The following is a 24,157-nucleotide window of genomic DNA, read 5'->3' on the forward strand; positions in this document are numbered from 1 at the left end:
GAAGTACTTTTTAAAATAAAACTTCAGTTTAGTCCAGTGCTTAGGAAAAAGCTGATGAACTCAAACTGATGAAAAATATACTCTTGAATTAGATGTAAGACAGCTGCAAAATGTTGTGGTAGAAAGTATGAAATTAGAAAGATCCCACTTCAGACTACTTGAAAGGTGTCTCATTTACTCTACTTAAGGAAAAAAAAAAAACAAACAAAAAGAATTCGTAGCATCTCATTGTAAGTTTTGTTTTGTATAATCAAGACTACAATGAAGCCCAAAGAAGCCATACTAAGGAAGTGATATGCTTCAAAACATTGTTAAGTTCTTCTGGATGTGTGTTTTAGATGAAAATATCGAAGATATGTATTTTCTCTTATCTATGATTTCTCACTTTGGCTGATTCGTTCAAACACTGGACCAAGTACCCATCCAGATAAAAAAGGATGAAAAACCTTCTCCTAAATATCTATTAGAATAACCCCACTTGAATGTTAATTGTATTTTTCTAGTAAAATAATTTTCAGACTTAGGAATTCCTAGAGAGCTTTAAAAAGTAAAGAGGCAGTCTTATTCTTAAAGGTTCTTCTCAAGCAGTCTGATGTACAGCTGGGGAGGGGTTGAAATGCTCTTGAAGAAATGCTGGTATTCATCCACAGATCAGAACTGTTGACCCAATAGGTTAGAAGCCTATAAGTTGGTTTCAAATTAATTTATAGTAAGTCGGTGTAGTAGGGCAACCAGAAACAGATTGGGCAGGCTGGTAGACTGGAACCACTGGGAGACAGGTAGACCACTGAACCTACCAGTCCCGCCCCCCCATCTTTATTTTTTCTTTGAACTCTATCTGGTGTTCTCTTCTGGTCTCACATCTTCTGTAGTCACTTGTCCTCTCATAGCCATCCTCTGTCTCTGAGTGATGCCACACTTATGTCCCTGACCTCCAGGCTCAGGTGTGCACACTTACACATGCACGCATACACACGCTACAGATGTCCACAGTCTGGCACATGTGCCCCACACCCATGCTCCCAAGTGCCTTCTGCATTAATATGATCAAGGCCCCAGGTGATAGCCACAAAGGCTAGTGGCATAAAAAGCCCGATTAATTCATTTACCCCACAGTCAGTTATGAAACCAATTTATAATAAATCAGTTCCAGCTTATGTAGTTATCCCAAATAGATGTTCATTGAGATTGAGTGCTAAGTATATCATGATGACGACTTCTATTCTATTCTTTGAATATATCCCTGATGTAAATAATGCCAATGCATTTCTCCTTCAATGTTCATTTACACATGTACCCTCCTTTGTGTAACATGTCCAGCCCCAGGCTCCCAGCCTATTAAGACATTGTTCTCCCATTCCCTGCTATCTCTGAACTGTAAGTAGTTACATGTTTCCCACGCTAGACTGGATGTCCCTGAAGGCAGGAAGGAGTTTCCTATAGCAGTGCTTGGTGGACGGTAGGTTCCCATGAGTGCTTCGCATTTCCTCCAGGAGTTGCCTGCAGATCTTCATTTTGTTTCTCCTTTTGTTGCTTCCTGCTTTCCTTTCATGTGTTCCATCTCAAGTGTACTTTTCAATGTCTGCCCCCTGCTGCTTCCTCCACCCTACTATCCCTCACTGTGTGTGTCTTGCTCTGCACTGAGCTGGCCTCCTTTCGCCTTGACTTCCTTCTCTTCCTTTGGCTCATACTCCTTGCATAATGAAAGGAGTTACTGAGCTACTTGGCCTTTCAAATACCTCCTCCTAAGAGAGCTAACTCCCTGTATTTTCCTTCTTTGTTTTGCCTGGACACATGAGACTATTTTAAGACTGCACTATCATTGTTTCGGGATCTTTACTTGCAATCTCTCCAATGGTGCTTTCCATTTCACAAAGCATTTTACGTTCCACGCCTTCTTCACTGTAATATTGAAATAACATGCATCTAACAGTACAAGTCATTTTGAATAACATCCCTGAAGTTCAGCCAAAGATTTCATATTCAAGCTTTTGTAACAGGTTGATCCCCAGAAAAAGGGGAGGTTCCAGATTCTCAACCCCACCCAAGGGAGGAGGGGGGAGCAAGGAGGAGGAGAAGCTGAAAGGAGACTGGGGAAGGAAGCAAGCAGTATGAGGAGCAAGAAGGAGAGACCTGGAGGAGGCACGTGGAGCAGAGAGACATGTGAAGAAGCTGCACTTGCTTCTTGGTCCTGGACAGGTTGAAACAGACGTGGGAGAGAGACCTGTGGGGAGGCTGACAATGGCAGTATTTATTGCGATTTTGATTTTACTCTTTTTCTCCTAGACTTGTCTGACTGTTTTTGACCCTTCTTTATGGTTCTCCACCAGAAGGTGCTTTGGACTTGTGGTAGGCTTTCAGGCCTTGCTTGGGGCCAGTTCCATTTGGGTAGACTTTTACCCACGAAGGGATACGTAACTTTGGGTGCTTGATTTTAAAACAATATTCTTTGTCTTTTCTGTATTGCACACTAATTGTATTAAAGTTCCTTTCCATTAAAGGTCTATATGTTTTATCTTAATGCGGCAGATGTCAGAACTTATTTAGAGCGGGCAGATTTGGGGATTCTGGGGTGCCCCTCTCCCATATCTATAACAGATTTTGCCCCTTTCAGGTGTCCTTCTTGCTCTCTATCCTGCTTCCTTGCCACTTTAGTCTCTTCTCCAGCTTCTACTCCTCCCTGATCAGCTCCACCCTCCCTTGGGTGGGACTGAGAACCTAAAACCTCCCCTGGGGACCACTCTGTTACATTTTGACTGAGTTCTCTGGATTTTTAGTAGTAAGATAATATACACAGAAGGACTGTCAGATGAATTCTAGTCCTGGCATTGAAACTGACAATGTGTGGAGTTTTCCTTATCATATTATTTATATATCTATTTTGTGAAGTGGAAAAGTCTGTTGCCTCATGTGTTTTGTCATTTTAATATAACATTCATGTATTGACAAAAATCCTCTGTTTCTCTCCAATTCCTTTTATCTACTAATTCATTTTATTTTTGTGTCCCAAGGAGACTAAATGAATTGATTACATTGTCTTTTAAAAAATATTTCATTCTATCATGTCAGGGTTAGAGAACAAAGCCAGCAATGGAAAGGCAGCTAAATGAAAATAGTCTAGAATATATGTTAGTTGCAATTTAAATGGGTAGAATTAAGTTAGGGTCCAGGGTACTGAATTTTTCCCTCCAGCAATAAACTTGACCTTTTTGCTATTATCCTCTAAATACCCAATTTGTATTTTTCTGGTCTATAGCCCCTCTAACCTAACAGCTTATCTGGACAGAGTGTGAGAATGTCTGCTTCTATTCTATTCAGGAAGTTATTTTTATCATCCTTCAGGCCTCAACCCTCACTCCTGCTAGATTTATGTTGTTTCAGGGCCTGTTCTCTTTTTAGAAGAATAGGCTACTGACCTAAATTAAAGCCCCCTAGGAGAAGCACTGTTTGGTCCTTTAGAAACCCAAGGACATAATATATTTAAAATGGGAAAGGAGGGTACACATCGACTCTCACAAACTCATTTCCTAACCTCCAATATTAGTTTTGCAAACAACTAATTTCCCAAACAATTAATGAGATTTCGTTAAAGGAGACGCTCATGTATAATGAATGAATTTGTGAATTATTTAAACACTCTGAAATTCTGATCATCTTAAATAGCATTGACTCATAAAATTTGGTTTCATGGAGAGGAAGGAGAGTTTTGTCATCAAATTGCCCAAGCTAAATTCTATGTGTGTGTTGCCTTGTGTTATTCTTCTGAATAAGTTATTACCTGTGACAATGGCAGCTACTTTTTCCTTAACTGATAGTAAACCTGCTACATTTCTAGCACTTTGCTCTACTCTCGGGCAAAGTAAGCTGTCATTTTACAGAAAGGGCAAAGTATTTCCATGAGACCCAACTTATAGAACTTTTATTAAAAGAGGCACAATCAAAGGAGAGACCAAATGTAATGGGAAATAGGAAGATCAGAGAAGTCCAATTTATTTGTTTTCAGGCTTTTCATCAAATAGAAAGCTGGAAGTTAACCTATGGAAAAATTTACCAAATCTTCAGAATTTAATATGCAGGGCCAGTGTTGGGTGCTGAGCAAGATTCAAGCACAAATATAATACTGTTCCTGATGTGGGGTAGGAAAGATTTAAGAAAGCGTTCACAACTAATGAGAGAGAAAGAAAATTGTATTCAGTGCTTTAATAGAGATGTGAGCATTGTAGAAGAGGGAAAAATAATTTTTAGCAGTTAGCGATCAAGACTTTTATTATAGCCATATTGTTAAGAACTGACTCCAAGGGTATCCAGATTACAAAAAAAGCAGCAAGGCTGATTGGAGTCTCTTCAGAATATTGAAACACTTGATTTTGTGTTTGACTCCATAGAATGTTAGCCTGCCTCATGAGTGGATTTATTGTACATTCTGCTTTCAAGCTATAATAAAAATACAAATATACATAATTACAGTTAATGAGATACTTTCTCATCCAACAGCTTTGATTTGTGTATCACTAACAGTTAACTGTCATGTTGGTTCAGAATGAAATAACTGCCATTTTACATGGAGATTTTAAGAGCCCTCCCAGAGAAAATCAAGATTTCTAAGAACACCATACAAAAGCCATTATTACATACAATTCTACCCTTAGCACACAGCTTAAACAACCGAAAGTTCACTAGTACCTGGTGTGTTTGAAGAGAATTTAAAAGAAACCATAAATCCTATTTCTCACCTACAAGAATTATGCTGGTTTTCTCTGTGTTAATTATACCACTTAAATCTTGTGTTGGCTAATTTCCTTTAACTATTTATTTATTTATTTATTTAAGGACTGGGGTACAGGCCAGAGGTGTGGGAGGTCAAGGGATTTCACCAAAGACAGAGTGGGGAGCAGAACAGGCAGAACGACCAAAAATACTGCTTAGGGGAGCAGCGGGCGAGATAGGAGAGGTCTGCCCCGCCATGTGGGAATCTCCCTGGCTGGCCAGGAATTGAACCTTCCCTGCAGAGGCTGTGGACAGCTTCACAGCACTGTGCTCAACTCACGGTGCCACTGGGGAGGCCCTGTGTTGACTAATTTTTAATGGTGTCCATCCCATTATGCTAGACTCATTTAATAAAAAGGAAAAGGTAAATATGTAGTGAGAAAGTGAACTAGATGTCCTTTTGCTTTGTATTCTAAAATAATCTTATATTTGGATAATTATTTTCACAAAAGCTTATAGAAGTTGTTATAAATCTCATTGGAGGGTCTTGTATTTTTCTTTCTCTGCATTAGTGTTTAGTAAATCAGGATTTTAATGTGTCACTTAGAACTTTTAAGTTTTTACTGGCTTCTTTCATTTATTTTTCAATCTTTGCTATAAATTCCTTTTTACTTTCTTACTACTGAAGAATTTCACATTTGCATCTGTACCATTTCCTGCCTTCCTATTTCTTGTTAATTGTTAAAATGAGGGAAAATGAAGTGAAAATAATTCACATTAATTGCTTTTGCAGATTCTCTCATAATTATGTTGCTAGTAACTATGTAATTAAGGAAGTTTAATGTCTCTTTGGTAAAACATTTATACCAGTTGTTATATAATCCCACCTATTGAATTTCCCCAAGTTTTAATTAGTGTCCTGACCTATAGCTGAACAGATTGTTCACTGTGATGTAATTCACACAGACTGATGTTGTTTTGATGAGGTGTGGGGTTCAGTGAATGGGGGGCCTTTGGGTTACCTCTAAGAAAAGTTTCAGCTGAGTTCCCCTTACAGGAGACTGAAATGTTTGCACAGATACAGGCAGACAAAGGCTACATTTTAAAAGGACAGTTGTATTAGGAAAAGGAAAGGAGAAGACAACCCACAGACACAGGCAGGCAGAAAGAGCTAATTCTGCTGCTTCGAAAAAAGGAAAAGGTTTGTATAAAGAAACACCTGCATAGTCACCAGCAGGCAGATGAGCAGCCTTTTGCAAGTGCAGAAATTGTACTGATACATCATTCTTTTGGGGTAGGGTTCGTTCCTTTGTGGAATTGTTGCCTACTATTAAATTAATCACTTTTAGGGTGTGACTAGGTTGATTTGTAAGGAGCGGTGATTCTTTTTATTTCCTGAGGGCACAGTATGCCCTGAGTGAACTCCACCTGCTTATGTTTCATGAACTCCACTCGCACCTCCATGCCAAAGAGCTCCCAGGTGCCCAGGATTACAACTCCATCATGCCATGAACCTGTCATGACAGATGACTTCCTGAAGGAGGTGTTGCTGGGAACTAAAGGTGGAGTTAAACAGCCATGTTTGGTATAAAACCAGACACATATGGGCCTGGAGGGGAACTGGGTTTTGCAGGGGTTCAGCAAGCTCTCAGGGTACCAGCTCAGGCAGCTTTACTGTTGCAGCCGGCAACACCACACTGATAAAAAAATGGGAATTGTGGAGAAGGCTACACAATGCAGGATGCTGCTGAAGAGCAAGATCCTGGCCTTTTCAATGATACAAGAATTATACAGCATCAGGTGAGACATCAGGAGGACAAAGAGAAAAGGGAGGGGTGAAACTAGAAAAAGTGCCCTGTCACCTATAGTATCAGGAGTGTGAGTCTGCCCTCTAGGCACTTCTCATCTGCTTGATGACTTGGTATTGTAATTGAGATAAAGCTCTAGTTCCCCAGCCATGGTTTCAATTTTATCAACAGGACTTTCCACTGATCAGCTTTTGGGGTTCCTTGTCATACATCGGTCCTCCGCCCGCAGGGCATTCCTGGTTATACCTCGAGATGTCTAAGTTGGGAGTACGTTTTATACATAGGTCATCAGCACCCCTGGGTGTTCCGGGTCATACCTAATGATGCATAGCCTTCCCAGCGCTATCCAGGTTTGTGCTCTTGATTGATTTGAAAGGCACCTTGCAGGGCTGGGCTCCTGTACCTAATTGACCAGGCTGTTCTGACCTTGCTTGGGTTTTAGAACTCTAGGTAACAAAATAGTGGCCGAATCGGCTGCTTAGGAGTAGCAGACCCACACTTTACCAGTAGGGAGCATTGATCAATTAATTTCTCTCTCACTCTCTGCCCCACCTCTTTTCAACTCCCTTGTAAATAAACGTTCTATTAACCTTTCTGTGTGCCTGCCCTTGAGTCTTGTTCTGAGATATTATTGAAGTACAGGTCAGGACTCACACCCTGGCCATCCCACTTCCCTTTAGAGTTGCCCACTAACATAATGTCTCTCAATCTCCATATCCCCCACTCTGGTCTGAGCCTCGGGATACTTTCAATAGCAGCCCGAGCCTAAGGATTTTCACTTATTAATATATAGCTGGTTTAACAACTGTGCTTATCATTTCTACCTCCACTTCCTGTTTCTGATCTTGTGACACTTCTATTCTAAATTTTCTACTTAGCCTCCTTCACAGACCATTATGTGAAAAGTACTACAGTGGAGTTAGGAAAACTGTAGCATATACCAGCAAATATGAATTTGAAGTTGGTTGACATTAGTAACCTATGAGTAGCTGTGATGCTATGGGTTAGTCTGATTTCATGAAAACCTGTCTTCTTAGTCTGCAGAGTGATAAGCCTGTATGAATGAATTAATATTCATCTCTAGATACTTCATATCATAACGTAGATATATATATATATATTTAATATACTCAACAAATCCCTTCTCATATGTCTTTGAATATGTAGCCTCACTGGCATAATTTCTGCTTTAAGGTGTTACATTAAAGTAGAAAATTAATAAGAATTCATTTTTATCACAAATAACTTAATGTTGCACATACCACACACACACACACATCCCAAAACAAGAAAATAAATGAAACCTCTAAATAGGGTCATATAAATGTAATGGAATTAAAGAAATCCAATCAATACAGCAAAATGACTAACCCTTTGTTGTTTGTTGAGGAAGGGATTTTAGTTTGACTTTATCTCCACTGGAGGAAGGTAAGCAGGCAGGTACATTGTGATTGGGCTCTGTCCATGATACCTTCAGGGTCTGGCCTTGGTGAAAACCTGGGCCTAAGCCTCATCTACCTTCTTTTCTGTTTTGACACTTGATCTTTCTAGGACTTGGTTCCTTTATCCTGCCTTCTGCTGTAGACCTCATTTTGATTAGCTATATTTTTCCTGGATCTGCATTTAAAAAAAGTCTTTATTTTCCTCTTCAAAATTTTGTTCTGTGTTCCAGTCTCTCATACCCCTCTCAGCAATCTATCCTTACACACTAGGACATCTTCATGGATTAAGGTGAATTAATATGATAACTAACTTCTGTTCCTCCTGCTCTCCCAGATCCATTTCTTCCCTTCTCTGCCCTACTGGCTCAGGTGCCTGACTGTGCAAACCCTATTGCCCTGGTCTCCTTGCCAGCTGGTTTTCTCAGTTGGTGGCATTGGCACAAATTGGAAGGCAGGAGGAAAGAGAGTTGCCTGTGTGTCCTTTTTGCTCCTTCCCTGTACCAGACTGTGTTACTGGCAGTGGCTGTGCCTCTCGTGATTATGGTCCCCACTGGCAGCCCCTCATTCATAGCTGTGGGTCACCTCGAGCTTCAGCAGTACAATTTCTTTGTTCTGTAGCACTGGGGTGATGATGACTTCCTGCTGTTACCAAAGTCTGGGCCCTTCACCAGCTCTTGTTTGTTTTCTTGCCTCAATTTAGTTGTCCCTTTTGAAAGTTCACCACTCAGTCTCCTGAAACTCATATAACTGATGAGTTTCTTATTCATAAGGCTTTAGTTGGGCATTTACTGGAGTTGTGTATGAGACTGTCTCTCCCAGTGCAGTGTGGACTTGGATTATGTCTTATTCCTCTTTGAATCTCATTACCTAGCAGACTACTCAGTATGTAGTAGGAGCTCAATATATGTCAGCTAAATGTATTAGTAAATTAATATGACTTTCGCCTACTCCTAAATCTCAGAACCATCCTAATGATTCCTTGTAGGACTCCTTGTCTTTTTTTTTGGAAAGATAATAACTTTTATGAGTTTCTTAACAAATTTCCCCAGTCTCGGGAAGACATATCCTGATGGCATTAAAAGGTATTTGGGGAAAAATATGGAGAATCATAGCAATTGGTTAATGAAGAAATGAGACAAAGATCACTCACTTTGGGTTTCCCCTAAGCCAAGTTCACCCTGTTTGTGCTCATTGCTTGAAAGGAAATGAAGCAATTGTGATCTCATTCATTTTTGTGCTTTCTCTCTCTGCCAAGCTCCATTTGGTGCCCTATTGTCCCACAAGTTGCCTACTTGAGTCTTTTGAATTAAGAGTTTAGAACAGAAGGTCCATCTGCTCTGCATGAATATTAAATGATCATAAGAATTTGTTAAAGGAGAATTTACCCTTGTGTTTTTCTACAGTGATTCCTTTCCCCTCTGTTCTAAGAAAGACTTGGGAACATCAGGTTTTTTTCTTTAACATATCCTTGGGTTTGAGTAGGCTGCAGTTATCAAATCATATAATACAGTAGGCATAAAAATCTTTGAATGACAGATGCAGAATAGTTGTAAGAAGGTTCTATTTATTCTCATTATCTTACAAAATGTGGTACTTGTTAAGTATTACTGAACACACAGTTTGCCAGATTTGATGTATTTGAGGTTACTGGAGCTCATAAAAAAAATAGCACACTGTTAAAAATTATGTGTTAGAGAGATGTATTTTATAATCCAGCAAGTTCATTAAGTAAATACACATGCTATTTTAATTCATAATGTGATAGAATACAACTGACAAATTTTGAATATTCATGAGTGAGCAGGCTTCGGCTGGCTTTTAAGCAATATAATTTATGCAAGAAAGTTGTATTCTTTTTCAGCAAGCTCCAAAAATTTAAAATCAATTTGCCAGTGATATATATCATAGAGTGAAGTTGTTAATAAAAGCTGATAAGGATATCAGTTGGAGGATCATATTTTTTTAAAAATGTGCATACTTTCTAGTCTTTAAATATGCAATTTTTAAATAATCACTTAATGTTTTAATGAAGGTGAAATTTGGCTTATATTTTAAGTATGAATATCTCTACAACCATACATATATATGTGTGTGTATATGTAGTATTATTAATAAAAATAGATCTAATTTCTTTGTTATCAGTTGTAATAAGCAATGTGGGAATATGCAAAATCCGAAGAGGATAATACTTCCTACAATGGTATTTTAAAAAAATGTGCAAGTCCATTTTGTAAAATCTGTGTAGTTAAAATTACATTCTGTATCCGGGTCTTTACCTATCAGATGATTGCTTTCACTTGATCTTTCGAGAAACTAGCTTAGGATGATCTAGCTGTTACAGAATGCCCTTTCAAAAGAAACAAAAGTTATGGAGACCTCCCTGGTGACCTGGGAGTTGGGTATCAGCTGTGTCACTGTATGGCCTGAGTTCGATCCCCAGCCAGTTAACTGACCCACAAGGGCATGGCAGATCTCTCCTGTCTGACCCGCTACACCCCTCAGCAGTGGATTTCAGTAGATCTACCTGTTCTGCTCCCCACTCTGTCTCTGGTGGATCCTTTCACCCCCCCAAACCCCCAACTCTGGCCTATACCCCAGCTCTTGTAATGCAAAAATAAAAAAATAAAAACAAATACAAAAGTTAACTGAGACTCTTAAAAGGTGTCTAAATCAGAGAAGGACACTGAAAGTTAAGCTTCATTAGCTTAAGGGTAAGTCTGTCTCTGTTTAGGGGAAGTGCAATGTGGGTGGTGGGAATTATCCCCTCATGCACAGCAACTCTTTGTATTAGAAATTCTGACTTAATTGTGATGGAAGCCAGGAGGCCCAGATTATGACCTTTCAGCCTCCTAAATGGGGTGCCTTAATCCACATATATTTACAAATAAAATAATGCCCATAAAATATAAAATCTGCATGTTTTTCCTAAAATTAAAATAAATTCACATGTGGTGACATACATCTGAAGGTCATGACCCTTGTCTCTGGATCTTTATGGTGGTGTAAGACAATGTCATCTCCATGAAAAATATATAAAGTAAACTAGCTTCTAGATTTCTGTTTTAAAATTCTGTAATGCATATGAAAAATGAACTATTTTTTTGTTTGTGTTGTCCCTAACATCTAGCTGCCCTAAGCACCTGTGTTAAGTGTGCCTTCGGTGGGGGTTCATCTTGCGCCCAGTGTTTTGTGGCAAGTCCCCTTTCTGGCACTCCTTCAGGGTTGAAACCTAACTTGCCTTCTCTTTTTTTCTGTATCTTATTTTACTCCCTGAACTTAATGTAATTGACCATAACTTGAACCTACATGTGCCTTATGTCAGATTGAATTTGGGTTTATAGTCACTTAAACACTCCAAAATGTGTAAGAATGTGTGAATATTGTCACAAAGAATCTGTAAACTGCTAAGCTATTTTTCCTAATGAAAAGCAAAAAGTAAATATGCATTTTTTTTAATCCCAAAGCAATATGCCAATTTCAAGGACGAACCTACTTTGAAGGAGAAAGAAATACCGTCTATTCCTCTTCTGGAATATGTGTTCTGTATGAGTGCAAGGTAAGGAAACTCTTAGGAGTCTTTTAAAATTTAGTATGTGAATACAGTAACGGTTTCTTCAAACTCTCACCCTTGTAGTGCCTTCAAAACTTCTAAGGAAAAGAAAATTCCAGATACTAGTTAGAGTTGAAATATGTAGAAATTCCCATTATTTTTACAAAAAATTAGTGGTTTTAAAATAATATTTTAGCTCTTGTGCGTATTTTATACTTGTAGTGCTTGAGTCTTATGTGCTAAATAGTATTGATTATACTGCCCAATTCTACCTAATTATCATAAGCTTTGTAGTTCCTGATTAAATTCTTAACATAGAGAGCCTCAAATGACTCTTCTCACTTCAGACTGCTTAGCTCCTCTTGTATTTGTACCTTTACATAATTGGCAGCTCTTATGGCTCCATGCTCTGGATTACCAATCCTAGTTCCTACTTATTTCTTCATTGTCAGTCTTGTGGCCCTGAAAATATGTCAAAGGGTCTGTGACTTTCATAGTAAAAATAGAAAAAAAAAAAAAAAAAAAACCACTGTGGTTCCAAAAATAGAAATACCAGATTGAATAAAATTGTCAAAGCAAAGGAAGACAGCATTTGACTCCACTGTGTACACATCTCCTGGCCCTTTGTTGCTATGTAATGATGATTCAGAGAAAGTCCTTTGCATAAACTATGAAAAGGAAGATGTTAGAATTAGTGCTTCTTCCATGAATGCAATATTTATAGAAATTACATCTGAAGATCTAAAATATTAAGAAGCATTAAAATGAAAACGTACAAGTTCCAACATTTATTTTATTACTTATGCACTGCTAAGTGTAATATAACCTATTTAACTGCCCTTGTTCCTAAGAGATCCGAGGCTGACAGTATCAGGTCCAAGGTAAGCTTAAGGGCAAGGCTGCTCTTTGTATCTGGAAAATACTTTGTATTTTGGTGTCTCCTTTAGAAGGATTTTGCCTACCATGGTTGCTGGAACTATATTCATTTTACATTGTTATTCATTTATTCATAGAATTCTTTGAGTGCCAATTATGTGCCAGAAAATGTTAGGCATTCATTGAAAAAAAACGTAAGTCCTGTCTCCATTTCCCTTATAGTTTTGTGGGAGATCCCCAACATTCCTTACCAAATGACCTGTGATAGTTTAGAAAACTTTGAATGAAAATGTTTAAAAAGTGGTGTGGTAGCATATGCCTGAAGACATAGGATCCTATATTTCTAAATCTTGTAAGTGTTGTAAACTGGTGTTACCATTATAATATATATGTATACATACATATATATTAAATATTTTTAAAGTTTATATATTATGTATTTACTATATAATATATATTATATTGTATATATATCTCATATATTTGTTTCTATATATATAGAATGCATATTCTATTTGAAACATGATATCATTAAACATGAAACATTTATTATATATAATATCTACTACATAGTATATCATATATATCATATATATTCTATTTGTTTCTATATATAGAATATATATGTTCTTTTGGCATATATGATATATATCAATATATTACTACTATATAATATATGTCACATATAACAATATAATATTTAATATAATATATAATATTTAAGTATATATGTATATATATAAATAATATATTTAAAAAGCTCAGTTTTTATTTACTGCTTTTTCCAAAGTCAGCTGTTGATCTAATTCAAGCTTCATCTTCAGCATAGTTGTTACCTATATTTGTGATACTAACAGAATTGTTCAGGATCATCCAGGCATTTGTACCCATGACTGTAACATGGTAGCTCTCTGGTTGGAACTTAATATCATCAGTGAGTGAGCTGTGCCAGATGCAGAGGTTTTCAGGCTGAACATTTTACTCTCACATTAGAAACTCCTTCTGAAATGCTGAATCTGGAAACTTCATAGTAAGACTTCATAGTAATTAAGAAGTTGGAAGCACTTACTCTCCATTGTCTCACAGGACCAGACCATGAAGCTGGTAGAGAGTTCAGGCTGTCCTGCTTTGGACTGTCCAGAGTCTCATCAGATTACCTTGTCTCATAGCTGTTGCAAAGTTTGTAAAGGTAAGACTTGTCTATAAACTAAGAGTTATGTGCATGAAGCATTTTAGGAAACCAGTTCAATTGACACAAAATAGAAATTTTCATCAGCAATTTCCAAAGACTAAATGGTTCCTAATTTGGCACACCCTTGTTAGTCATCAAATATTTATTATAGTTATTGACTATAAATGAATGTTTCTGCTAGGTGGCTTGGACCTGTCTCAAGTTCTGCCTCTCTAAACTTCTCCCTGAATGCATTCTGAGTCAGAATGACTGTTGAATAAATTTATACAGCAGTGCTGAGTTATTTTATTATTTATTGACTTTTTGATTTGCTTTTCATTTCTCTTCAGATTGTTTTTGTTTGACATAACGAAATGACCATTTTATTTATTTATTTATTTATTTTAAATAATAAATTTTCTTTTTATATTCCCCATACAATTGCAACCCCCCCATTCTGACCCCAATCCCTCCCCTCCCGCCACCCACCCCCCCAAAAGTGTCTCTGGTTCATAGTTGTTTGTTGATTTTGATTTTCACTTTCTTATAGTTATTCATTTTCCTGGTCCCTTATTTAAGTTTTCTAGATTCCTGCTATGAGTGAGACCATCCGGTATTTTTCTTTTTGTTTTTGGCTTATTTCGCTAAGCATGATCCCTTCCAGCGCCATCCACGTTGCTGCAAATTGCATGTGTTTATCTTTTTTGAATGCTGAGTAATATTCCATGGTGTATATGTACCACATCTTCTTGATCCAGTCATCCATTTTTTGGCATTTGGGCTATTTCCAAAGCTTAGCTATTGTAAATAGTGCTGCTATAAACATAGCGGTGCAGGTGTTCTTTGGAATTGATGTTTCTGTGTCCTTTGGGTAAATACCTAGGAGTGGAATTGTTGGATCATATAGAAGCTCTATGTTTAGTAGGTCCAGAAATCTCCACACAGCTCTCCATAGTGGTTGGAGAAATGACCATTTTAATGACTTAAGATTCTTTTCTTCTCAATTGCATTCTCCTTCATAGACTTCTGTGCTGTTGTGAGAGACCATCAGACATATTGATGATAAGCCTGGAACCAATAAACAGAAGAAACTTAGAATTTTTTAGTAAAATTTGAACTATTAAAAACTGCAATGAACTGGGGTTGTCCTAGTGGCCTAGGGGTTAAGGCTCAGCTCTATCACCTCTATGGCCTGAGTTCAATCCCTGGCCAGGGAGTTGACCCATATAGGGCACAGCAGACCTCTCCAGTCTCACCCGCTGCTTCCCTTAGCAGTGTATTTCAGTCAATCTGCCTGTTCTGCTCCCCACTCTGTCTCAAGGGAATCCTCTCATCTCCCCTCCACTAGCCTACACCCCTGTTCTACACAAAAATAAAATACCTAAAAAGAAAAAATGCAGTGAACTGCTTCAAGAGGCAGTGAGTTCCCCATCACTAAAGGTTTCTCAACTTGGTATTTTTTTCCTCATTGAAATACTAAGCCAAAGGATTGAGTTCGTAGAACTCTTGGAGAGTCCTGATCACAAAATTCTATGTGTCTTCTTTTATTATATTGAAATTATATATCTGAGTCCATCTCCTTCATTAGACTCTGCACTTAGAGGACAGGGATGGACCTTTGTATTCATTTCTACGTCCTTAATTCCTAGTATGACACTTGGGATATAGTTGGCTCTCTTAATTTTTATAGTCAGCACTGTGTAACATGCCACCATAAATTTGCTACAAGCACTAGTCTCAATAATCACCAATATGTTAATGTAAAACAGATAGAATAAATTAAAAAACCACCAAAACCTTGAAAAACAGTTTATTCCTATTTCCTAATCTATAAAACCTATAAAAACCTAATCTATAAAAAGTAAACATAAGGTCCCTCCTTTCCCATGTTTAGTCAGTTGATACAGTTTTTTTCTTTTTCTTTTTCACTCCTTATCCCATCCCTTCAAATTAAGAGTGTTAAAAACAGTCTTGTGAAAGGCTCTTTGGGAGTTTCACAGTGGTTTAAGACTGGGTCTGCCCTTCAAGGAACTTTGGGAAACTCTTAGGAACTAAGGAGCACTACTACAAAGTATGTTTGATAAACAACCAAGAAAGACCACTAGGGTTTATATGCTTACATGCCTGTGCCAGGACCTTGCACAGAGCATGTGCTGAATATGCTGAATTAAGAAGAACTCATTCCAGGCATTTGACTTGGGGCCTGGAACCGCAGTCTGCAGTTTGACTAGAGTGTCTTAGGCGGCCGTAAGCAGGCTCTTCTGGTGCTTCTCTGGCTTAAATGTGCACATGGACAGCCCAGAGAGGTTAATGCACTCCCAGGGTCAGTGGGTTTGGAGTCAAGACCATGAATCTGACTTTCTAAGAACCTCCCATGTGATACTGATGTTAGTGGTCAGTGGGACCACAGTTTGAGTTCTTTTCTGGTGTTGTATAACAAACTGTCTCAAAGCCCCAGGACTTAAAACAACCACCATTTTATTATACAGCACACTATTGTGGGTCAGAATGCAGACAGGGCTTCACCAGCTGATTCTTCTGTTCCATGAGATGTTAACTGGGGTCACTCAGTTGGATGATGACCTGGGCTGGAAGGTCCAAAATGGACTCACTGTATAATGGGCATCTTGGTAGGGAGATGGAAGGCTGGGCAGAAGTAGGAAGACTCTTCCTATCCACATCATCTCTGGATTTCTCCGTCAGGAGAATAGTTAGATTTCTCACATGGTGGCTTGGGTCTCTAAAGGACTAGGTCTGGAACCAACACAGTGTCACTGCTACCATATTCGAATGATCTAATCAAAGAATACACTGTGCTAGGAGAAATGTCGAAAATTTGTGGCCATTTTTAATCCACCAGAAATGGCCAGCAGTGATGCAGAGATTAGAAAAGTGAATAATATAGAAGTTAGTCAAGATTTGGGTAAGAAGCTGAGATGGGGACTTTCCACGTCAAGAAATGCCCCGATCACCTCCATTCCTTTTTAAAAAAGTCTTGATATGTTACAAAAAGCAACTTAAGAAATGAAAAACTAGCTACAAGAGTTTTATATTTTCGTTTCTTCGAGTTTCAAATAATAATGTTTACATAGCACAGTTGAAATATAATGGCAAAATATATTGTGACCCATATGCCCATCATGAGAGTCTGATATAAATGAGTGAAGGATCCTTGTTTACAAAATTTTCAAAAATCCAGTAAATACTTGAACACAGTCAGGATAGAGAACCACTGGCTTAGATAACCCTGGAGCTGAAATTGGATTAAGTCAGTGCTTCTTGAAACATTTAGCACCATTTATAATAAAGATTATTTCTGACTTCAGATATATAGAGTAAATAAATGAGTTCTCCTGGTCTTCTCTCTGACTTTTAACATAAAAAAAATAGCCAAGTTCTCAAGGCCTACATTTTGTGTCAACTCCTACACTTTTTTTGTGACAAATTCATTTGTAATAAAATTGCCCTTTAGTTTCCAGGCCTGTCTGCCTGGTGTTAAAGATGCTCTGTACACATCTGAAAGAGTCAGTAGTTCAACAACAGTTTGTAAATATTCCCTGAGGGCAGAGCATGAGATTAAAGTGTGGACCTTTCCACTAAAGGCCCGGCCAGCCGTTGGAGACCAAGCTGTGCAGCGAAATAAGGCTCCAAATCTCTAGGTACCAAATAAAATCCAAAGAAGACTGTTTGCTAGGTCTCCTGCAGCTGACTATTTTCTGCAGTAGTAGTTTCGAAGCAGTGGCACGGGGCTGTGCTTTTTACTTTGTTCAGATTTGAGAACCCTTTTAAGAAAGCTTATTCCAAATTACAGCTTCTCAGAGACTCAGCGATGCAGTGAGGACACTGAATTAGAAAGATGAGGATGAATGGGATGAAGTTACCATGTTTGCAGCTCCCCTCCCCCTCCCCTCCTCCCCTTCCTTCTCCTCCTCTGCTTGCAGTGCCACCAAGTCATAGTCACCTAACACCCCACTTTTATCCAGCTTTTGTTTCATCATGCATTGTGTGAGGTGGGGACGGATCTGTGGATAACACCAAAACACATACACACAGCAAAGCAATTCTGTTCGCTCTGACCTTGTCTTTGTGTATATAAACTTTGAGCAAATTGTTCTTACTTATAATCCTTTGTATGCACTCTCTCCTTCAATCCAGTTACAGAGAAATGCATATTCACCTTTTATTTATTTTGTGTAGAAGAACTGGGGTGTAGGCCAGAGGTGCAGGAGGTGAGAGGATTCACCAGAGACAGAGAGGGGAGCAGAACAGGTGGATTAACTGAAATCCACTGCTGAGGGGAGCAGAGGGAGAGACAGGAGAGTTCTGCTGTTTCCTATGTGGGTCAGCTCCCTGGCCAGGGATTGAACTCAGGTCGCAGCAGTGATAATGCTGAGACTTTACCTTTAGGCCACCAGGGAGGCCCCATATTAACATTTTATAGAAAGAACAACATTTAATAAAAGATACAGGAATTTTTGTAAATTTGAAAAACTTCCAAAGGCATATAAAACTTAGTATTTAACTCCAGAGGAGGAAATCAAAAGAAGGTTAGATTATTGATCCACCCATCACAAATATTGCATTTAGTTCTGTGATAACTATCTATCTCAACATATTTGACTTCTTCTAAGTAACACCCTGACCACTTTAATTATTAACAAATGCTGTGCTGTTATGCTTTTACCTATACAATTTCATTTGAACCTGACATTTTTGTGAGGTAGATATTACTCTAATATTCCATGATAAAAACTGAAGGTTTGGCAAGGGCAATTAATGTAAAATCTAGTAATTTACACAATCAGTGGATTGTGGAGATTGGATGTATATCTAACTCCAAAAAAGCAAGCATGTACAAATAGAAATGCAACTGTGAAGGTAAGATAACAAGGCTATGGCTTTTTGCTTTTTTTTTTTTAACCAATATTTGAAGTTGTTCCTTATAGATTAGAAACAATCCACTTGAATTTATTCTGAACCTTCTACCTATTGGTTGTTAGTTTTTTGACCCTGGCAGTTTGTATCTAAGCAGAAATACAACCAGTGTCATCACTCAACTTAGTTTTCTGACTGTTTAGAGGAAATCAGAAATTTGAATGACAAATTTTTTTCAAGTCTCTGGGTCTATTAAAAATATCTAGCTGATAGACAGTAAAGTACTTCCTAAGTACAATAGGTAAGGAGGGTCACATTGTTACCTGATGGAAGAAAAATTCTTCCATCAATCACACATTGCATAGTATCTGATGCTGATATGGGGTTACCATTGCTGAGAAGTAGCTGGAAATTGGTTATAAGAGATGTGACATAGACAGTGATGGCATAGATTGGCCAGTATCTTACAAACAGAAAAAGAAATACAGCAATTGCCAAGTTAAAAGAGAGGTTTGAAAAAATATGAATTCATAAAAAATTAAAATTTATCAGCAATAGTACCTGTTCTTAGTCACAGACCTCTAAACATTGCTTGGAATACTACAGGAACTATTACACAGATTCAGATGTGTTATAACATAATTTCTGCATATCTTAAGGGGTAAGTCAGTTATTTCAGTAACTTTGGCTTAATGTAGAATAAATATGAAACTTTTTCATATATGAAACATTCTTCATTTTAGGTTGATGATATGCTTTGTTATTTGATAGAGTATGAAGATGACTTTTTAGCTGAAATTATTCTTCTTCAGGTATTGTAAAAAAATAATGGAATGCATTTTTAAAAATATGGTCTCAGCTTAGATACTTGAAGAAAAATTTTTTTAAAAAAAAGACCATATGAGAAAAAAAATTACTTTTCTTCTTCTTAAAATGAATTGTTTGCGTCTATGTGTTCAACCTTAATCTTGAAATTTTATATAGTAAAGAAACTTGTCAAGAAAAGTTGTCAAGTGGCTTAAATGTTATTGACTAAATTTTATCTGGGCTTTCTATTCTTTGTTTTATTCTGATTCATTTGACTTTTTTTTCTATCCCCTTTTAATAAATGCATTTCATTTTGAGAGCATCACCCTTCTTAAGAACTATTAAGTTGTACATACAACACTTTGTTATACACTGGTTATATAGCAGGGGGAATATTTTAATTTTTGGGTGATATTCAGAATAATCATTAGGCGCCCCAGTTGGAATGGACACCAACCATTATACTGCACCTGAGTATCCAACCTGGCTATAATGCAGACTGTTCAAACCTTTCTCTGAATCCCAGCATTCTGTGATAATTTGATTACACAGAAGATGAACCAATTTAAAACTTACATCTTTATGATTTTCTCAAGTATGAGTCTTTTCATGGCTGTAGGAAGATGAATTTATTTGAGGTTCATGGAATATACTTTTGTGGTCCTCATTTCTCTCCTACATGCTCTGAAATAGTAATTCATTAGACATTGTAAAATGACGTGGATAACTTGTGCATTGGGAAGTTTGAAAATTGTTTGAATGATGTGTAACCTTGTCATTTCCATTAAGTATAGATTCTGGTTTTCAGACTTTTTATTTCAATATCTTAGATGATCTTTGAACAATGGGTTCAGACAGGGAAATGATCCTGAGAAATTACACATGATTGGTGTCACTGTTTATAAAATGTTCTGTTTTTCTTTTCTTTGCTGGGATCTGTGAAATCTTTGTCATTCATAAAAATGCTCTTCCTTGCCATGGACATGCTTTGCCTTGCAGATTTTCAGAGAAAGTTGTGAAAGTGATGTAACTATCATTTTTTATTTTTTTAAAAGTATGTCTGTTCCATTTTTTAAATACAGATTTACACATTTAATCTGGCGTGGTCTGTCATCCCAGAGTCTTTCATAATGTTCAACTGTTCATTCTTAGATTATTTTCCCACTGTTATCTTCTACATTATAAATCTTTATTTTGGACTCCAAAAATCTTTGGCTCAGATGTTTGGAAGACTGCAATGAGAATATTAGGGAGTAGGGCCTCCCCTGTGGCGCAGCAGTTGAGAGCTGGACTGCGAAGCTGCCCTCAGCCTCTGCAGAGCCGGTTTGATCCCCGGCTGCCGGGTGAGGGTCCCACATGGCGCTAGACCTCTCCTGCTGCCCGCTGCTTCCCTTAGCAATGTACTTCATCAGTCTGCCTGCTCTGCTCTCCACTCTGGCTCTGGGAATTCTCTCACCCTCCTGTGCTTCTGACTGTACCCAGTACTTGTATAAATAAATAAATAAATAAATCTTAAAAAAAAAAAAAAGATGGAGTTAAAAAAAAAAGAATATTAGGGAGTAGATATCATAGAATCAAAAGCAAAGAAGACATGGAATTAACTTGAAGGAGGAATCAATTGAGTTCAGCATAATGGAGAACTTTTTGGTGCACATACATAGGATCCTATACACATTATATGAAGATATCAATTAAAAATCATTCCGGAAAAACAGATTCAAAATTCAAGGAACATTATAAGCAAAATTTATTTCCTTTGTCATTGCTTTATTTACCTTAATAACATTTTGTTTGTTTGTTTGTTTTTGTAGGTTATGACTTTTGTTCTGAAAAGCATAACTGCATGGAAAATTCTGTCTGCAGAAATCTGAACGACAGGGCTGTTTGTAGCTGTCGGGATGGTTTTAGGGCTCTCCGAGAAGACAATGCCTATTGTGAAGGTAATCCTTGTAATGATGTGTAGCTCAGCTGTATAATTTCCTAGGATTACTGCATGCAAAATTTATTAATTTCCCTGGTTGTCTAGTTGATGGGCCCATTAAAAGCAGTGAATTTAATTTGAAGTATATTAATCAGCCCCAAATAATTATCTTTCAAATTAAAGTTTTTTAGCTATCTGCTATATGTCAGACTAATATGTTAATATGACTGGTTTCTTGAATTAGAACAATACTTCTTCATAAAATTGCCTTCTTTCTTCATCATTAGATATGCAGATCGTTCACATATTGACATGATTACTGTCCTTTGCAGTTTGAATTGTCGTTAGATTTTTCCAGACAATGTTGTGCAACATACATAGTAATCAATTAACAGGAAGATAAAGTGTCCACCACTGTTTTGCTTGCTATTGTTAAGTCATCTTAGTGGTTGTGTTCAATAGTTAAAAGTGGAGTAAATAGTTTCCGAGTTATTTTTAGAATGTTAACTAATATCCAACATAGTTTATTCTCACATGGAAACAGTTTAAATAAAATGAGTAGACTCTTGACATTCATAAATATTGTGGCTCTGACTTTTAAGACCTTGGAAATCCATGAGAATTACATGAGATGTAATTCATTTCCCTGAGGCGCAGAGTTGAATCATTCCCATTCATTGTGTGGCTAGCCAGCGGGTCTTGTAAGTAAGGGACACTATATGTGGTGATATGTGGTATATGGATATTGGGAGGGTTCTACATATACCATTTTCAAGTACAAAGGATGTGCAAAAGGTCTTGGAGATGCAAAACCTCAGGTATTAACATGCAACCTCTGTTTAGCAATAAGATTTACTGACTTTTGGGAAACAAACTTCTCCTGTTTCCCTGAGCTTTCAGTAGATTTTCTTTGCCTTGAGTATTATGCATAGTGAAATAAGTCATACAGAGAAAGACAGAGTCCATATGATTTCACTCTTATGCATTATATAGAGAAAACACACAAATGAACGATATAAAACAAAAACAAACTTTTAGAATGTAAGAACAATTAGTCATCAGCAGAAGGGAAGCTGAAAGGGGAGGTGGGTAAATGGGGTGGGTAAAGGGAGTCAACTTTCTGGTGAAAGTTATTAGACTTTCTGTGTTAATGTAATATATATACACATTTATTTTCATGGTGCAAATTTGAAACTTACATAACATTGTAATGTAATGTTACCTAATAAAAATAGCAGTTGTAAGCTTTTAAATTTACCTTTGCTCTCAAAGCATTTCTTTAAATGCTTCTGGCTTCATCCTAAAGGGACCATTTTGTTTTTGCCAGAGGAGGAACATAGCTTTCCTTCTGCATTCATAATACTTATTTATTTAAAACTCCTCATTTTGAAAGCTTTTATACAAGAGATGGATTTAAACTAACTTAATAGGATAATGTATTTTCCACTATAACATTTGAGCTCTCTAATCTACAAGCCCCACTGTATTGTTAATATATATAATATGAAGACACATGACATGTGATCATAAGATAATACCACTTTGTAAATATTAATGTTATGATTTTTTTTAAAGATTTATTTATTGGGCCTCACCTGGTGGCGCAGCAGTTGAATGCTGGGCTGCGAAGCTGCCCGTAGCCTCTGCAGCGCTGGTTCGATCCCTGGCCACCGGCAAGGGTCCCACATGGCACGACAGACCTCTCCTGCAGCGCCTGCTGCTCCCCTCAGTAGTGTATTTCGAGAGTCTGCCTGTTCTGTTCCCCACTCTGGCTCTGGTGAATTCTCTCACCCTCCCATGCTTCTGACTGTACCCAGTACTTCTACAAATAAATAAATAAATCTTTAAAAAATTTTATTTATTTATTTATGCATAAAAGAACCAGGGTGTAAGCTAGAGGTGCAGGGGTGGAGGAGAGAGGATTCACCAGAGAAAGTGGGGAGCAGAGCATGAGGAACTACTGAAATACACTGCTGAGGGGAGCAGCGGGCGAGTCAGAAAGGTCTGCTGTGCCATGTGGATTGCTTCCTGGGATCAAACCAGTCCTGCAGTGGCTGGTGATAGCTTGATAGTGCTGTCTTTCACCCCTGTGCCACCAGGGAGGCCCAATGTTATGATAATTTTTGTCAAGCTTTTGCTTTTATTGTTGTTAAGTGTTTTCCCTCATGTGATAAAGATTTTGTAAGCACCAAGCACTTTCCTAGGCACTGGGTGTAAATGGGGAGTAAGATTAAAATTCATGCACATAGGAGCTACATGCAAAGGGGAAGACGGAATAAGTGGATAAATGCAGAAACAGAGAAGACACTTTCAGGTAGCAATAACAGTGAGAAGGAAATGAAACAGAATGACAACAGCAAGACTGATTGAGGATTAACTTAGATAGGATAGCCAGGGAGGAGAGGTTCTGGGCTGAGGTGATGGCAGTTGATTTGAGACTTGATGATAAGGAAATAGCATGGAAAGATCTGAAACAGTACATTCCAACCAGGAGGAATTACAAGTGGAGAGATCCCAAATAGAAACTAGCTTGGATGTTGTAGAAACAGGAAGAAGGATAATGTGATTAAGCAGATGAATCAGAAGAGGTGCAAATGGGGCCTCCCTGGTGGCCTAGGGGTTGAGTCCCAGAGCTGTCACTGCCATAGCCTGAGTTTGATCCCCAGCCAGGGAGCTGACCCACATAGGGCACAGAAGACCTCTCCTACTCCCCTCAGCAGTTTATTTCAGTCAGTCCGCCTGTTCTGCTTCCCACTCTGTCTCTGCTGAATCCTCTTCTTCTCACTTCCATACCTTTGGTCTACACTGCAGTTCTTCTATGCTATTAAAAAAAAAAAAGAAGCGATGCAATTGGAGAATGAAGCAGAGTCCAATAATGTAGAGAGGACTGTAAGTGTTTTAGATTTGCCTGAAGCAGGAGAGAGATGCCCTTCAACTGTGTCCGAAGAGGTAGCTTTGGAAGGTAGAGCCAACAAATAGTAATAAAAATTGTTTAAAAGA

At 37.8% G+C, this 24,157-nt stretch overlaps 1 protein-coding gene across 2 annotated transcripts in view; it reads left to right on the forward strand.

Moving 5' to 3' along the window:
- Window positions 1-24,157, forward strand: part of NELL2 (neural EGFL like 2) — a gene marked incomplete at its 3' end in the record, with an annotated part of 372,006 nt that overhangs the window by 153,854 nt on the left and 193,995 nt on the right. For both annotated transcript variants that reach the window (XM_084256276.1, XM_084256275.1), the window contains 3 exons: window positions 11,422-11,513; window positions 13,470-13,572; window positions 21,048-21,176. In XM_084256276.1, coding sequence (XP_084112402.1) covers window positions 11,422-11,513; window positions 13,470-13,572; window positions 21,048-21,176 — 324 coding nt within the window. The remainder of the gene's footprint in view (window positions 1-11,421; window positions 11,514-13,469; window positions 13,573-21,047; window positions 21,177-24,157) is intronic.

This window comes from Talpa europaea (assembly GCF_964194135.1).
Source record: "Talpa europaea genome assembly, chromosome: 15".
NCBI classification, from domain to species: domain Eukaryota; kingdom Metazoa; phylum Chordata; class Mammalia; order Eulipotyphla; family Talpidae; genus Talpa; species Talpa europaea.